Below are 16,764 nucleotides of genomic sequence, written 5' to 3' on the forward strand. Positions count from 1 at the left end.
AAGAGTTATAGGAAAATGCACTTCAAACAAATTTGCCTTCAAAAAATCTCCCGACGCAAATGCGGACTGGTTACGTAATCACAGGATCGACTGCTTCAGATGGGCAGAGCCGAAACATGATCCTCAATTCCAGAGTGGGAAATTCGACAAGATATTGTTTAGTGTCAGGATTGTGTCTTTGAGATGGGTACCGACGAAGTCCTTCAGTTATAAACTGTGGTCCTGGGGTTGGGAACGGTGGATTGGTCCATTTGAAATCAATGTACTCCGCTGCCATCTCCGCGAGCCATCTTTCGACTCGAAATGTGAATCTTTCGGTGTTGATTGTGTCGAAGAACTTGACTGAAGATACTTCTTGTTTTGTGTTCGTCCAGAGCTGTCTGAATCGCTTGATGGCTGTCTTGTCAAACGGGTCGATCAACTGTGCTGGCTCGTCACCGTTGCCAAAGAGACCCAGCTCCCGAGCTTGCTCTTTGGTGGCTCGAATACAGACAGTGTGTAGGGAGATAATGCATGTCTTCGTTGAGATAAGTACTTCCCATACCAACGACTGTGAGAAATCGGACCTGGTACGGAAACGCAAAAAAGGGTGGACTACATCCGCACTGATAGAGACCTTCTTGCATAGAATATGAACCTTGATCAAGTCGAGCAAGTCATCCTCTAATCTGCGTCTTTGAGTGGCTGCAATAATCTCAGGAGCATTGAAGTGAATTATGTCGGTAGACTTCCACCACCATCGAGCGTCTGTCAAACAATCTGGCGCAAGAGTTAGGCCTTTGGGAAGCTTGAATTTGGCCAAAACGATTCGGCGGGATTCCCAGCAGACATGAGCAATGGCTGGATACTTCCTGTTGTGAATCCATGCTTTTCTGAGGTCTTCCTCTGGTAAGATATCTGGGTCGCACGGCTCTCCAATCTCAATGACTCGTGATGGAACGGCAAACTCCCAAATCAGCTGGCGCAACTCGGCTGGCAGAGTGGAGAATCGCTCCATGATAAGAGAAGCTCAGTCACTAAAACATCAATATCAGTTAGACAATAATTGAAAAAGCAGTGGTCACAAAATGAAGATATTGAGGCAACATGCAGGATTTTGCGAATTGAACCGAATCAGTTCAGATAACTATCATCAAAATAAAGTACCTAGATAGGTACTTAGTTAGGGTATGAAGTTTTGATCAAGCTGGCATTGAGTAAGCAAAGGGTAAACGACGATTTAAAGGAACAACAAGATGGAGCAAATACAAGAACTCAGGGTTTGGTGTGTGGGAAAAGCAAGCAGTTTACCGTGGAAGAGGGCACCGAGAATTCAACACACGACCTGATTTCAGAAGTTACGATGGCGACGACAAGATGATTGGAAAGAACAACCGCGCGGTGCGTGCACTGGAAGAATTAGAACAGACAAAGGAAATAATTGGCGTGTTTGCTGCAAAGGCGGCAAACTATATAGTCTACTATGGCAAACCATTAATTGCTATTTCACACACGAATTTGGGATCTAACAGCCCAAGGCAATGATTGATAGTACATTCAATTCAAAGCCGCCAAACCCCCAGTTTTCCTGGAGCATTCAGCAGCTATCTTCACACGCGATCATACTGTAGAACAACTTAAGAGATCATGCGGGACATGTCTCCACGGATGCGCTGGTAGTCGAGGATACCCTCGATGCTGCCGACAGCGCTCATGGCGAGGTCCTGATCCCACAGCTTGCGGGTAGCGAAGTCCATGACATCCTTCTCGGTGATCTGGCTGACAGTACGCTCAATATCCTCGGCGGTCAGGCGGCGGCCAGTAGTGATGATCTGGCGGCCAATGTCCTCAGCGACGGCGGTGGTGCCATCGAGAGACAGGAGGATGGAAGCCTTAAGCTGGGCCTTGGCACGCTCAACCTCGGCGGAGGTGACGTTGTTGCACAGGCGAGACCACTCGCGAAGAGTGAAGTGAATCAGGTCATCGAGCTGAGTAAGGTTCTCGCTGACAAGGTAGATACCCCAGAGACTAATTTCAAGTCAGCATGTTTTCGACCAAAGACATGGATTATCAACAAGATCACAAAACTTACCCGGTGTCGCTGTAGCTGGTGGAGAAGCTCATGAAGCTGTTAGCGAGGTTGTGGTGGCTGACGTGGGAGCTGAGCTTGCTGCCGAGGAAGGGCGACTGGCCCATGGCACGGTCCCAGTTGCCGACGATGGCTTGGGTAACCAGAGCGGTGAAGTAATCATCATCCTTCCAGCTAACACCCTCGACGGCGAGAGCAATGTGAGCGGAGGGGATGGTGTCGTCGCGGAGACGGACTTCGGAACCGATGAACTCCGGAGTGCGCTTCTGCTCAGCAGTGAGGGCCAGGGCAGCGGAGGTAGGGGCCTTGCTGGGGAGGCTACCGAAGTGCTCCTCGGCGAGTCTCACGAGCTGCTCGTGAGGAATGCCACCGGCACCGACCAGGACCATGCGGTCAGCAGTGTAGTTGGTCTTGATGTAGTCGGTCAGGTTGTCCCGGGTGATGGTTTGGATATTCTCCTTGGGGCCGAGGATGGTGCGGCCAAGGGGCTGGGCCTGGTAAGCGGTGGCGTGAAGGTGGTCGAAAACAACCTCCTCGAGCTGCTTGTCAACCTCCTCCTGCTCGCGAAGGATCACATCGCGCTCGCGCTCAATGGCACCAGCCTCGAGCTTGGAGTTCTGAAGGATATCGGCGAGGATGTCGACGGCCTTGGGGACATCGTTGTTAAAGGCCTTGGCGTAGTAGACAGTGTTCTCCCTCTGTAGTCGCGATCAGTATTTAGATTGGTAGACGCTGATGGTGGGTTCCCGGGTCGTACCGAAGTGTAGGCGTTAAGGTGAGCGCCCATGTTCTCGATCTCAAGCTCCAATTGGTGCTGGGAGCGCTTGTTGGTGCCCTAGTGATATTCATCAGGTAAAAGCGCTTTGTTTTTTGGGGTTTGTAGAGTCGAACCTTGAAGGCAAGGTGCTCAAGGAAGTGTGCAGTTCCGTTGGTCTTGTCAGTCTCTGCCCGGCTACCGGCATCGATCCACACGCCGACCGTCGAGGTCTGGGCCCATGGCGAGTGATCAGTGGCGATCTAGAAGCGAGTTAGCTAAATTGCGATGTCATTGAGATGAGTTGCTTGGTCGTACCGTGAATCCGTTGGAGAGGGTAGTGGACTGGGTGGTGGACGGCAACGCAACCGGCGACGCAAAGCCACGCTTCACGGGTTGGATGGACTTCAGGGCCGCACGAGTACGGAGAGCCTGGTTCAGGTTGAAAGCAAGGCGCCGAGAAGCCATTGAGAACGACTTGTATAGGTGGAGGGAGGGGGAAAAGGGGAGAGATGGAGAAAAGAGCTGATGGAGATACCCTGAGGTTGAGGTTCCGAAGTCTGAAAATGTTCGCCCAGCTCAGCCAATTACATAACCCGCTTTTCCAAACCGCCCTTGACATCCCGAATACTTCCTTACTCTGCATTGATTCGTTATGTAGGCTAGAATGCAGTCTAATGGCCTATTTGTGGTTAGAATTAATTTTGATGATGTCAAAAATCGATTTTCTTGATGCTGAGGTATTCTGGTACGTCTCGTTTTCCGATTCTTCAATTTCGGTCATCCAATTTCGCGCCTATTGATTGGCTACATACTTTGTGTCTCATGCAAACCGGCTTGCAATCTATCTAATGTTCTCCTCCATCGAAACATCCGCCGCAAACCCCAACTCGAACGCACAAGCAGTATCAAATCGAGGAGTCAATCAATGACTTCACAAACTTGTCGGTAGCAGCATCATACTTCTCCTCAACGGGATCGCGACGCTCCTTACCACCAATTTTCAGCAAAGCATCCAACATCTGCTGAATACTAACATTCAACCCGGGAAGATTAATAGATCTTGATTCTCCAAATGTCCCTTCAAGTACGTCGCGCGCATGAAATAAGTTCTTGACAACAATGCGCGGCGAGCAAATTCACATCTCCGTTTCCCTAGCCACTGGCAGAATGGCCTTCTTACCATGGAAGGGCTCACGGATTATCTCACTAGCAAAACTACTGGCGGCCTGCGCGGGCTTGCCAGCTCTCACTGTCACCGTGGGCAGACGCACAGACCGGTCATCCAGGAACCCGCGCCGCGAGTAGTCGCTCAGCAGTGTCTCAACAATGATTTTCTGCGATCCATATGAGAAGGAGGTGGGAAGTTTGTCCTGTCAATGAAGAATCTTGGCGGTGAATAGCCGTAGACTGCCAGTGATGATGTGAAGACCACCTTCGCTCCCGGCATAGTCATGCGTAGTCAGTCAAGATTGTAGCGTGCTGCGTCGAGATTGACGCGAATGCCCAGCTCGAATTTGGCCTTGGAGCCACCGGACATGATGCCGTGGAGGATGTAAACTGTCTCGAAGGGGTTAGATACGCTGATAAACTCGTGGACCTCTTTGATGGTTGTGAGATCGGCCTTGACACAGCTGAGGCGGCTTCGCGTGCCGTGCAGTTGACTCTGGGACCTCGGACTCAACGATATCAATGCCAGTCACGGTCATTGTAGCTGGTGTGCTTTGGAGGAAGGAAGCCGCCAGTTCCTGACCGACATAACCCCCCTCGCCGGTAATGAGAATCGACAAGATTAGTATATGACAACGCAGTTTCGGAAACTAGATCACTTTTTGAGATCATTCTGGTTACTGGTAAGCACCTAGAACGGAAATCGATATGTTTTATCAAATAGTAACACACCGTGCGGAGTTGAAGAGGAACTCGTGTCTCCCCAACACTCGTTTAGCCAGGACAATTTCCCCAGTAGCTAATGGTGATTTTATCCCACGAATATGATCGCCTTATGCACACATGGCGTATCAATTCCGAGTCATTTTCTTAGTGCTAGCCTTGGTGAGAAATCCGATTTTCGGCGCAAGTCCGAGATTAGGACTGGGACGACGATCTGACCTGTGAAAAAAAGCGAGAGACCTTTTTGAATTTTGGACGATAGCAACAACTAGCAAAGTGCTGCACCTTCGTTGTGGTATGTCCTGAGTTTGTGTCATCTGTGCTCTACATCGGTCGAGATACAAAGGCACTTGCAGAACAAGCTTTATAATCCTCGAATCAATCTGAATTAACGGCCCAAACAAAACTAAGATCGCTTGTATTGGCCACTGGTTGCTATCTAGGTACGGATATCATACGCTAACCAGAGCTATCTCAACACTTCAGATCAAGACACTCAGTATGACACATTCCAGCGTGTAAAATTCATCGAAAAGGAAAACTAAATTTTAAGACGCGGCCAAAAGTACATAGGCGGAAATACCTGTCACAAGAAAGGTGGAAAACATTCGATACATCACAGAACACGAGACGCCGAGGGGAACATCAAAAGGGAATGGACATGACCAGAGACCAGAGATTAAGACCTTTTTACGCGGCAGTACGCTTGTAGATACCAGCGACAATACAGTGGTCACGCTCGAAAGGCTCGAGGGTCAGCTGCTCCTTGGGCTTAATCTTCTCCTCACGCATCTTCTGGACCTCCTTAGCGAACACAACCTCGGGCTTAGCTGTACTGTCAATGCAGTTGGCCTTGATGGAGACAATGACACCACCCTCAGCCTTGAGGAACATGTGGGCGTTCAATCCGACAATACGGGCCTGATCGGGCTGGGCAACATCGGCAAAGATGACATCAACCATGGGCACAAGCATACGGTAACGGAGAGGGTGACGGGCATCCTCAACGATGGGGATAACGTTGGTACGGTGAGTGGCCATGCCGATCAGATCACGACCGGAGCGGTGAGAGAACTCAACGGCGTAGACGTTACCGGTAGGTCCGACAATATCAGCGACGTGAGAAACGGAGGTACCGGAGGCAGCACCGATGTAAAGAACCTTGGAGCCGGGCTTCATGTAGATGTCATCAAGACCACCCAGCACACCAGCGGCCAACTAGAAAAGAGAAAAGGTGTTAGAAAAAAAGGACTAGACAACACGCAGTCATGACTATCGCGGCGATATTGAAGAATTCCGAGACAACTTCTACAAAACCGGGAACGATGCCATGCATCTTTAATCCAGGAAATGGGGCATTTACCTTAGAACGGAAGGGGTTCCAGACACGGAACTCGTTCTTGGTAACGGTACCATCCTCAGTTGAGGGGCCCTCAACGGAGATGCGCTTTTCGCCGTAGACGGCAGTTCCAGGCGTAAGGTTTTTTGTCACAAGCATGTCCTCCTTACCGCCGCGAGCGACGAAGATACCGGCGTGACGGTGAGGCTCCTGTTCGCAAGGAAAAAGAGTCTGTTAGTGGCTGATACCCATCTTCATGCTACATTCGGACACTTACAATGACAACCTTGGCACCACCACGAGCGCCGCCGCCACCGCGAGGAGCACCACGGCCACCACGAGGGGCACCACGACCACCACGAGGGGCACCACGACCACCTCCACGGCCGCCACGGTCACCAAAGCCACCACGGCCACCTCCACGACCACCGAAGCCACCACGGCCACCTCCACGGCCACCACGGTCGCCGAAACCACCTTTACCAAGTCAGCAAGGTGAACTATAATCTCGCAGCAAGAGAGGATCATGGGCATTGGTGCGATAGAGTCACCAACGGCACTTTGGGCATGCATGCATGCTTGCTGCTTCGGATGGACTGGACTGAACAAACCTCGACCACCGCCACGGCCACCGCGGTCACCACCAAATCCACCACGTCCACGAGGAGCGAAAGAAGACATTGTGTGTGTTTTGAGAAATAAGACTCAGTTGTAAAAGGAGTCAAAGGGGAGTGAGGTTAAGCTGTCGTTTCCGAGCGCTTAAACCGAGTGTAGTTGAAAATTGGAATAAAAGTTCCGAGAGTCGATAAAGATGGAGAAAAATTGGCAACGTATCTGAGATAGTAGGATCAAGCAGTTCAAGCAGAATTGGCCGCTGACTATCTGTCGGATGCGGATCGATACCGTTGCTGCTCGTTGATGCGGTCGAGATTTTTTTTGCGCCTTTGGGATCTTTCAGAAAATCAGAACGGCGCTAGGCTGTTTTAGGCCTAGCGTTTCCTCCGCGAGAGGACATCACGTGAACTGCTTCCTCCGGGAAAATGCCACGTGACTAGAAAAGCCCTGTTTCGTTCGAGACGCAAATTGGTCGTTGATTATTTGGTGACAAATGTAAAAGGACTAACCTGTGAAGAAGGTGACATCTCTAACAAAAACGTAGGTCGTTCTATGCAACCGGGAAATCTGTTTGCTTAAGCTTTGTAGTCGATGAGATGAAGCACCAAGATCGATGATGTTAAAGAAAAACAATTGATTCATTTAGTTATACAGCCCATTAACTGCCATTGAATATGTAGAAAGAACGGTAAGAAAGTAAGACATCGCCGCCCCGTAAATCGAAAAATCATATCTCCAATCAAAATCCCCCCCTCCTTATGTACAAACACAACAAAAACAATCAGCTACTCCCCAAAAAAGAAGTAGTTTGCAGCATATTGCATTTCAAATGCAGCTGGCATACCCTTGCAGGTCTTTGGTGGGAGCCCAGCGGCAGTGTCGACTCGATAGACACTCTTGTAATTGCCCACCGTTCCATCGGTAGCTATGAGATAGAGCCAAGGCACAGCACCGTGCTTTCCTGACACTGCACCTGAGGGTGCATCGATTGCACCTCCTTTTTTAGTCATTACAATGCCATCTTGCTTTTTGGGTGTGGTGTTCAAGTTGAACTCGGGGGTTGTGGCATCATAGAAGAAATGATGACCCAACAATTCGAGGTTGGCGGGAAGAAACGAGGCATATTCGTTGGTTGGTAAGGAAGTTTTGTAGGAAAGGTCGGGGAGGTTTGCCAGGAGATCGGGGAGATTGGCTGCAATGCATGTGGCATTGTAGAGTCTTGCAATGGCCCCTATCGCCGTGGGTGTGGATTTGGCAGTAGAGTCCGCACATGTATAGTTCTAGTTTCATGATGAGTGGTTTAACTCAACAAGATATCCCAGGAACCTGTCATACCTGGGTACCCCGTCCTAGCGCAACGTATTTCGGCTTTAGGCCAGACGGGCTGGTCAATCCCAAAGCATATGAGGGCAGAGCAATCTTAGAAACCTCGCAAGCCCCTGGTGCTCTGATGTTGTATTTTGCGTTTTTGATGTACTGCCTCACTTTCCCATAGAATTCAGACAGTTCCTCGGTCCAGTCGTATACATCGTCAAGGAAGTTTGTTGGGGCAGCAAGTGATATTGCTGCAAAACAGATGATGATGGGAGCAAAATGCATAGCTACTATGCAAATACGCTGGTAGACTGGAATAGCGAGGTGGCCGATGGCGGGGGATTTTTTCTGAGAAAATCAAGGATTATCCAGCAAGCTTCTGATGCAGTTCGGGTGTGAAGAGGGGAGGTAAGAATGTTGAAGAAAGGGATGAAAAGGGAGTGATTGACATGATGTATAATCTGGGCCGAGGGGCATTTATACAGATAGATGCGGTAGTAATCACAACTGTCATTCAATTCAAGCATTTATCAAACATAGTAACACAGGCCCGACTCGAAACAGTGCTGTGCTATTAACAGAGCGATTGATGCAACCTGCAGGTACTAGCAGGGATTAAGGCTCGACCACATCCTGTCATTGGTGGATAGATGCGCCGATGGCAGGTCCCCCCCCACCTCTTCGGCTTCTAATTTGTCGTTGGCAGGAAACAAGTTTTGACTAAATCATGATAGCGACGCGCTAAGCAAATCAACGGGGTTTCCCTTGACCGTTTAGTCATGGTTGTTAAAACTGAGCCAATGTGATGAGTTCTATTAATTCCCCGGGGCTAATAATAAATCTGACTGAAGAACTTTGTCATGTCTGTTGAGGCGGTTAGATATGCGAGATAATTACCGTGACAGGCTAGTGTGCAGAGAAAATAATGCCAAGTCACTAATCCTAGGGTTTGTGCAGAACTCGGGGAAACTGTTGCAGGCATTGGCTACATGGATTTTAGCACTAATCAAATAGAGCTTACTCGTGTTTTCACTCATGCTATAGTTCACTTGGGTCAACTTATTTACAATCTGTCCTTCCAATGTTGAACGGCGGAGGCTAAAATAGCGGAGTTTGGCTTTCGTTCCGCCCCGTCTTAGTTTTCGCTTTCGTTGCAGTCCACTGGCGCGTAGATACCATCTTATACGAAGTTGCTCTGACCCGTTTGGTTATTGTTGTACCTTGTAAGTACCTATTTTGTGGCAATACTACCTCTACATCTGTGTATCTAGATTCTTTCCAAGTGATCTACCAATCCCATGGGGGCAAGTGTCAGTCAGCAAGGTGTGGTGTGGTATTAGAAAATTATTTGACATTGGAAAGGCCCGACATCTACGGTCATCTCATTATTTTTTAGTCACAGACATATGATATTTGCTAGAAATCAAAGATGAACGATGTAGCTCGACTCACATCCCAGAATGATACAACATAGAGCATCACTCAAACCTGAACGCCAGGCAGGACTTATGACCAGTCATGAAGAGAAAATGATTAAATAAAAAAAAAGGAACTCCGGAGCTCTTCGCTGTGTAAACATCAGACAAAACCTTGGAACATTAGTTGAAACCTTCCTGCTGCCAGTCATCACCGTGCAGCTGGCTCCCACCTCTGCCTCCACTACTACCACCGTATGCAACGGCAGCGGCGCTACTGACGGAGTCCATAGCGCTATGTTTCTCAATCTCCGTTGTGCTCATCATATAGAGCACAGTGAAAAGCAGAAGGTGGAGTGCAAAGCAGTAGCCAGCGAATAGGTTCCGACTCGTCCGGTTGGCCAGAATGACTCGAGTGAGAGAGAATACAATCCGCTCGGGTAGGCTCATGCGTTTGTATGCGCGTGCTGATTCACGGCCCCGGAATGCGGCAAATGGTGAGATTCGAGCCTCGTAGGCGTTCTGATATCGGTCGAGAGACAGACCAGAAGGCGTGTCTGCAGAGGTATAGACGGAAGTTGAGCTGGGGGTGTTTGCAATTGATGATGCAGATGTGGAAGCACCCTGACCACGACTATAGGTAGAGACATAGCGAGTCTTTTCGTAAAGGCTTAGGTTGTCCTTTTGGAGCGATGCAACTTCCTGTCGCAGAGACTTGACGGTGGCATATAACTTTGACAGCTCTTCTTCGAGTTCAGCATTCTTTTTCTTGAAGCGATCTCGTTGGGCCTGAATCATAGGTAGGAGGCCAGAACCGCCACCAACAGCTTCTCCTGCACGCATTGATTCTATGGCGTTTGCAGACACGGCACTCTGGTCAAAGCCAGAGATGATGGATGAGGTGGGCGATGATGCGCCCCGACGGGCAGAGTGCGGGTATCTTGATGTGTAGGTCCCTGCAACAGACATGGCCGAGGATGGGAATGCATTTGCAGCCTCAGCTTGCACGCGAAGGAGGTCATTTTCAAGAGTGGTTGACAGGGTTCGTGACTTTTCCAGCTCCCCCTTCGAAGTTGAAAGCTCAGTTCCTAGTGCTTCAAGCTGCCCTTGGATATCGCGGTGCGATACTCGTAGGAGGGTGAGGTCATCTGTCAATTTCTTGTTCCGGGCCATGAGGAGTTGCTCCAGGGAGTTCTTGTCTTTGGATTTGGCCACCTCACCATTTGCATCAGCCGCGGTACCATCACCAGCACCGTCTCCCGCCTCATCATCGTCACCGGCTGCAAACTCAACCGACCTGATCATCTCCAGCTCCCGGCGGATCTCATCGTAGTCAGCTACCTTTGCTAACCGCACACGCAACTCTTCCCTTTCCGCCGCTGCCTTTGAAGCAGCTCGCTCCGATTGAAGCAGTTTAGCTTCCCAAGTGTGTCGTTCCGAGTCTTTGTCAAATCGTGCAGCATCGAGTTTCCGAAGCAAGGAAGAGTTCTCCGACTGGAGTCGTAAGTAATCTGGGTCGTCCTCAACAGAAATAGGACCAGATGCATGTGATGCAGCCTGAGCCAGCTCCAACCGCATTTGTTCATTGCGTGCTTCCACATCAGCCAACCTCAAGCTTGTTTTCTCCAAATCAGCAGAAACGAGCTCGAGCTCAGCTGCAGTAGCGCCACTTCGCGAACCCTCGATATCGTCACCCTGATTACCACCCTCACCCAGGCGCTGGGAGACTTCGTAACTTGCTTTGAGCTCCTTGATCAGTCGATCCTGGTTTTCCACTTTCTCCTCTAACGTCTTCTCCTTTGCCGCCCAGTTATTTGTCTTTTCTGTCAAGACAGCATTCCATGATGCTTCGATCTCCTTAGCTCTTGATTCTTGGTTTTCCTCTAGTTTCCTTCGCGCAGCACGTTCCTCCTGCAGGCGTTTCTCAGTCTCCTCTTGTTGCCTGGTGAGACGATCCACTGACTTCTGCAGTTGGTCTCTTTCCGAGGTCAGCTTAGGAACTGTATCTTCGGACAAGACAAGGGAGTCGACCGAAGCTTCCAGGAGTGGGTAGGGGTCCGGAGCCTCGGATAATGAAGAGTATAGTTGTAAGAAGGAAGACGATGACGTCTTGCCTTGGTTGGTCAAAAGATCGATAAAGGACTGATAGGATTTCAGTAACGTTTTGTATTCCGAGAGCTTAGATTCATCGTCTAGCTTTTTGTAGTCTTTTGTCTTCTGCGCTAGGTCCTTTCTTTGCACGAGTGCACGGCGTTGTTGTTCAACGAGATCGGTAGCGGTTGCATCGAGTTTCACAAGCGTGTTGGTCAAATCAATCCCTATCATATGTCAGTAGCGACTCCATAATATGTAAGATAAGAATTACCTCTCCAGGCTGAAATGGCGCGTTGAAACTTGTTGGTCTCTTCGGTCAATTTGCTGGATATGGGTGATTCAGGTGGGCTGTCATGTTGGTCCTGAGGAACCAAACCCTCTGTAATGGCAAATGAATCCATTGTCGGTCCTAGCCCCAAGGGTCTGCACTGTCACCCCACATCAAATAGCAGTCCACAAAGGGGAAAGATGGAGATCTGTTATCGCGAGGAATATGACACGCGGCGCACGGGCCGATATTGTTCCGACTGTCTGGGCACAGTGTACGATCTGGGGTTGAGGTTGTTGGATACAAAATCATGACAAATTTGAATGTAAAAAGTGATAGGGAATCCAGTTATCACAAGTATGCAGGCTGTATGAAGAGTGTATTCTTTCAAGATGACAGCAATGGACTCGAGGCACCAGTTTACAGTAGCATGGTTTTATGGCAGGAGATGACGGTCGCCCTATAGATGGAGGTGACCGCCTTGCTGACCGTCTTTGTTTTCTAGTTCAGTCACATCTAGAGCTAAAATAGAGCACAAACGAAAGGCAGCTCTAGAATGACCTCGGCATCATAGTTTAAACGTAAAATGGTGTCTTGTACAATATACGCCTGCTTTACTGCCTGCATATACCTAAAACATAAAAAGACCATCAATGAACACCAACTAGAACGACATGTCCCGTCGTAATTGCACATTACAAGACGTCTGTATGTAAATCTAGCCAGATTCTGCCGGACAAATTCTACCCGATGTGGTCGTTGTCCACCGTGGTTGACTGTGGCCCCCTGAGCTTTGGCCCCAGTTGCTGACCGCCCTCACATCGTCGCTCTCCAAGCTTGCGGGGAGATGTTCGGAAGTACAGCCTCATGATGGCTTCAGAGGATGGAATTGGTCCTCGCAAGAGACGTAAGATCAATACATTAGGATCTGCACCTTATTTGTTACATTCCCTCTTTGAGGATGTGCCACTAGCGACTGAGCATAGCTCCGACGTCTACATCACCTGTGTTGAATACTGGAGTAAGCTCTATTTTTTTGGTCAAAGGGGCTGCCTGCTCGACGATCCCTGAGCTGACTAACATTGTATAGATGAAAATCTATACGTTGGCACCTCTGCAGCCGAGATCTTGCACTTCGTATGCCTCCCGCCAGCATCACCAGATGAAGCCGCCGAACCCACCTTTATATTAGCATCCCGACTACCGATACTATTTGCCCAGAGTCCTCTAGCGGGTAGTAATCAAGAAGGTGTTCGACAAATAGTCGTCTTATCCTCAGTGAACAAGGCATGTGTTCTCTGCAATGGCACGGTTACGTTCTACATGCTACCGGAGCTCAGCCCGGCTTTTGGAGCCACAAAGGTCAATAACTGCCGCTGGATCGGTGGGTTGGATCTCAACTGGGATGCAGAGGAAGGCGAGGATCCGACTATCATGATTGCCGTGCAGAACAGGATCATGCTGGTTCAGATTGGCGATGAAGCACGACGGATCAAGAAGATCGAGTTCCCTGGTTGTTTAACTGCGGCACGACGAGGAACGATCGCATGTGCTGCGGATACAAATTCATACTCACTACTTGAAGTAGCACACCAGCAGAAGATTCCGCTCTTCCCGATATCCTCTTCAAATGAGGTCTTTGTGTCAGGGCATGTGGAAGATATGAACCCAGCTCCGCGAACTCCGCTCAAACGTTCACCCTCTTCCTCATACCCTACTTCCCCAACGAGTGATGCTTCAGGACGTGGCAGAAGCACTAGCATGAACGCCCTTGTAGGAATGCTCTCACCGCAGGCACAAGCGGCTCAGCTAGATAGATCGCCGTCAGGGACACCTGATCCTTTCACATCTACCGGGGAATCTCGAAGATCAAGCTCAGAGGAACAAGAGGGGAAAGGCTCCCCCAAGCTCCCCAGTGACCACGAACCAGACAACAAGTCTCCCACCAACGACAGCTTGAAGCCCTTGTCGCCTCCACCTCCGCCAGCAAAGCAAAGCTCGAGGCGTCTCCAGCCTCACGTGGTGTCCCCAACCCCTTCTGAATTTCTACTTGTAACCGGAACCGAGGAAACAGAACCGGGCGTTGGAATGTTTGTTGACATGGATGGTGAAGTCGTTCGTGGCACAATCAACTTCCACAGATTCCCAAAGTCGGTTGTGATTGATACAAATGAGCTTGATGAAACGTTCCAGACCAGTGGAGATGGCAAAGAGGAGTTTGTTCTCGCTGTGATCGAAGACGAAGACGCTGGAAAGTCTCGGACAAGACTCGAAATCCAACGTTGGGATGAAGACCCAGGGGAGAGTGAGCGGACCAAGAGTTGGTTAGAGATACCGTCTTCTGGAGAGACGCAATTCACCCAAGTTGGCCTCCGACATACTCTCAGCCCTAGCCACCTTGAGCTCAACGAAATCGGGCAGCTCTTGCGGATAGTACGCCTCAAAAACTCCACGCTGCCCCCGCATGTGTCAGTGGCAGATTCAAGAACCCAGGCATCCATCGAGCACTCCCAAAAGGAGAAAGAACTGTTCGATTTGCAAGAATTGACTGACTCGGGGGGTTCCAAGAAGAGCGACGGTTCAGCAAGCCAAGGCTGGGAGGCTGAACGCGACGCAGAAGAAGCAAAATTTGCACATGGACTGGGCAAGGTCCAAAGCAGTCTTGTCATGTGGTCTGGATCTCAAATATGGCGCGTACTGCATAATCCATTGATAGCCCAGCTGGAGGACACCTTGCATAGGGCTCAGGAGACGGTGGAGAGCGAGCACATGGTGCTGCGTAGAGATATCATTATGGATCTACTGCTCTCTGTCCAGGACACTGAGCCAAAGACTGAGGCTGAATTTATTGGATTGAGCTATGTGAAGCAAAAGGCCAGCCTTATGCTTTATGGGGACCTTCTCTCTATGCAGCCAGACAGCCGCAATGCCGCAGCAATCGACGGCACCGAAAAAGCGCTACTGGCAGGTAACCTCGATCCGCGCTTGGCATTACTTTTTGTTCCTCTGTTGCGATGCGAGGTTCTGCAGGGGCCTCAGGGTATTTGGACACACGCTGGGCTGGCAAGCATGGTGGGAAAATATCTTGAACAGGTTGGAAAGATAGGGGTTGAATCCTCTGGTTTGGATGCTTCTCGCAGTCCTGTTCTCAACATGGTTAAAAGGTTCCTTCTATCCTGGCAACAGAAGCGGGGATATGGTAGTATCACCGATGAAACAAATGTTTTGGATAGCACAGATGCCGCGCTGTTGCACCTGACATTGGAACAAGATGCCTACCTGACACGAGATCAGCGGGCGGCGTCGCCAATTCGCCCCGAATTGAATAGGCTCGTTGATAATTGGAAAGGGAATTTCGATCGCGCAGTGATGCTCCTGGAAACATACAAGCGGCTTTATGTGCTAAGTCGTCTGTATCAAAGCCAAAAGATGTCTCGAAATGTCCTCAAAACCTGGCGACGAATCGTCGATGGAGAGACTGACGCTGGCGGAGAGGTTTCCGCCAATGGCGTGGAGACGCAGATGCGCAGGTACTTGGTCAAGATCAAGGACGTGCAGCTGGTTGAAGAGTATGGCTCTTGGCTGGCTGCGCGGAACCCCAATCTGGGTATCCAGGTATTTGCAGACAATACCAGCCGTGTTAGACTGGAACCGGCGGAGGTTGTTGCTTTACTCAAGGAGCGAGCTCCAAATGCGGTCCAGGTTTACCTAGAGCACTTGGTATTTGCAAAGAATGTGAGACGCTCGGTTATCTTGGTCTATGAACATCTGATTAATGTGTGAATACAGTACACGCAATATGCCGACGACCTGATCTCACATTACTTAGACACGGTACTCTCCGTGCTTGAGTCATCCCCCGAAGCACGAACTTCTTTGGCCGACTCCTACTTAACCTATCGAGCCTTACGTGCCCCCAAACCGACATATCTAAACTTCATAATCGAGAATACCCCCACAGAGCCCTGGTGGCAGTCCCGACTCCGGTTACTTCAGCTGTTGGGTGGAATCAACAGCTCCCAGTTTACCTCCAACCCCATCCCAACAGGAATAAGCTACTCAATCCCCAACGTCCTTACCCGCATCGAGCCATTCCGGAACGAGCTAGTCTCGGAGTGCATTATCCTCGACGGCCTACAGGGCCACCACGGCCCAGCCCTTCACCTCCTCACACACGGGTTAGGCGACCACGACTCCGCAATCCGCTACTGTCTCTTCGGAGGCCCGCGCAGCTCTCCTTCATCAACAGGCACCCCGCCAGAACTAGCAGACTACAATCTACAGACAACGCTCTTCCGTCACCTGCTGAACGAGTTCCTACACATCGAGGACCTCTCAGACCGCATCGAGCGCACCTGCGATCTCCTCGCGCGCTTCGCGGCATGGTTCGATGTCCGCGAAGTTCTCGATCTTGTTCCGGAGGACTGGAGCGTTGATATTCTTGGCGGCTTCTTCGTGCACGTTTTCCGCACCCTTGTGTCGCAGACTCGCGAGACCCGTATCGAGCGTGCTCTAAGCGCGGGTCTTAGTCTGCGCATTGGGGCCGAGTTTATCGATGGCATGGAGAAGGTTGGGCCCTGGGTCGAGGAAGCTGAGGGTGTAAGAAGGTTGAAGGATGCAGAGCCGCGACAGGTTTCCCTGCCAGCTGATGACCCTAGTGATGAAGCTTCCGATGACTCTGCTGAATTTGGAGAAACGGTGGGGCCCACATCTGGGGAAGTGGGCCAGTAGATCGATGATTAGGGGTAGTGCACAGGATGGTATGTGAATTTGTTACGCTGGCTTTGAAACTATGATACCTACGCAGTTCGCTTGACCTTTCGTGTTGACATTGTCTTTTTTTGGGGGTATTTCTTTTTTTTGGGTAGGCGCTATGTATCATAAGCCGATCCCCAAATACATCTGCTTCCGTGAGAAGAAAAGAGTGACAAAAGACAGAACCGAATCAGAACCGTAGCAGTCCTACCATGCACATTACAAGTCGACAGAAAAAAAAAAAAAAAG

At 50.0% G+C, this 16,764-nt stretch overlaps 7 protein-coding genes across 7 annotated transcripts; 1 reads left to right on the forward strand and 6 right to left on the reverse strand.

The window, feature by feature from the left end:
• Positions 1-70: 70 nt before the first annotated feature.
• Positions 71-997, reverse strand: Pdw03_4751 (tRNA (C5-cytosine) methyltransferase, NCL1; the record flags this gene model as incomplete). Its single annotated transcript, XM_014675359.1, has 1 exon — positions 71-997. One exon carries the CDS (start codon positions 995-997, stop codon positions 71-73), a length of 927 nt encoding a protein of 308 aa, XP_014530845.1.
• A 619-nt stretch (positions 998-1,616) lies between these two features.
• Positions 1,617-3,290, reverse strand: Pdw03_4752 (Peptidase M16, core; the record flags this gene model as incomplete). The annotated part of the gene is made up of 5 exons (XM_014675358.1): positions 1,617-2,007; positions 2,072-2,766; positions 2,826-2,903; positions 2,960-3,085; positions 3,141-3,290. 5 exons carry the CDS (start codon positions 3,288-3,290, stop codon positions 1,617-1,619), a joined length of 1,440 nt encoding a protein of 479 aa, XP_014530844.1.
• Positions 3,291-3,730: 440 nt separating this feature from the next.
• On the reverse strand, positions 3,731-4,531 carry Pdw03_4753 (NAD-dependent epimerase/dehydratase; the record flags this gene model as incomplete). Its single annotated transcript, XM_066100828.1, has 4 exons — positions 3,731-3,903; positions 4,006-4,195; positions 4,321-4,382; positions 4,453-4,531. The coding sequence occupies 4 exons, from the start codon at positions 4,529-4,531 to the stop codon at positions 3,731-3,733; spliced, it is 504 nt and encodes a 167-aa protein (XP_065956228.1).
• An 874-nt stretch (positions 4,532-5,405) lies between these two features.
• Pdw03_4754 (Fibrillarin) lies at positions 5,406-6,735 on the reverse strand (the record flags this gene model as incomplete). The annotated part of the gene is made up of 4 exons (XM_066100829.1): positions 5,406-5,933; positions 6,079-6,264; positions 6,332-6,531; positions 6,666-6,735. The coding sequence occupies 4 exons, from the start codon at positions 6,733-6,735 to the stop codon at positions 5,406-5,408; spliced, it is 984 nt and encodes a 327-aa protein (XP_065956229.1).
• Positions 6,736-7,454: 719 nt separating this feature from the next.
• On the reverse strand, positions 7,455-8,268 carry Pdw03_4755 (histidinol-phosphate transaminase; the record flags this gene model as incomplete). Its single annotated transcript, XM_014675356.1, has 2 exons — positions 7,455-7,949; positions 8,005-8,268. The coding sequence occupies 2 exons, from the start codon at positions 8,266-8,268 to the stop codon at positions 7,455-7,457; spliced, it is 759 nt and encodes a 252-aa protein (XP_014530842.1).
• Positions 8,269-9,581: 1,313 nt separating this feature from the next.
• Pdw03_4756 (Golgi membrane protein (Coy1), putative) lies at positions 9,582-11,893 on the reverse strand (the record flags this gene model as incomplete). Its single annotated transcript, XM_014675355.1, has 2 exons — positions 9,582-11,716; positions 11,764-11,893. The coding sequence occupies 2 exons, from the start codon at positions 11,891-11,893 to the stop codon at positions 9,582-9,584; spliced, it is 2,265 nt and encodes a 754-aa protein (XP_014530841.1).
• A 737-nt stretch (positions 11,894-12,630) lies between these two features.
• On the forward strand, positions 12,631-16,491 carry Pdw03_4757 (TGF beta receptor associated protein 1, putative; the record flags this gene model as incomplete). The annotated part of the gene is made up of 3 exons (XM_014675354.1): positions 12,631-12,781; positions 12,851-15,495; positions 15,550-16,491. 3 exons carry the CDS (start codon positions 12,631-12,633, stop codon positions 16,489-16,491), a joined length of 3,738 nt encoding a protein of 1,245 aa, XP_014530840.1.
• Between the last annotated feature and the right edge of the window lie 273 nt (positions 16,492-16,764).

This window comes from Penicillium digitatum, chromosome 1 (assembly GCF_016767815.1).
Source record: "Penicillium digitatum chromosome 1, complete sequence".
Classification (NCBI taxonomy): Eukaryota; Fungi; Ascomycota; class Eurotiomycetes; order Eurotiales; family Aspergillaceae; genus Penicillium; species Penicillium digitatum.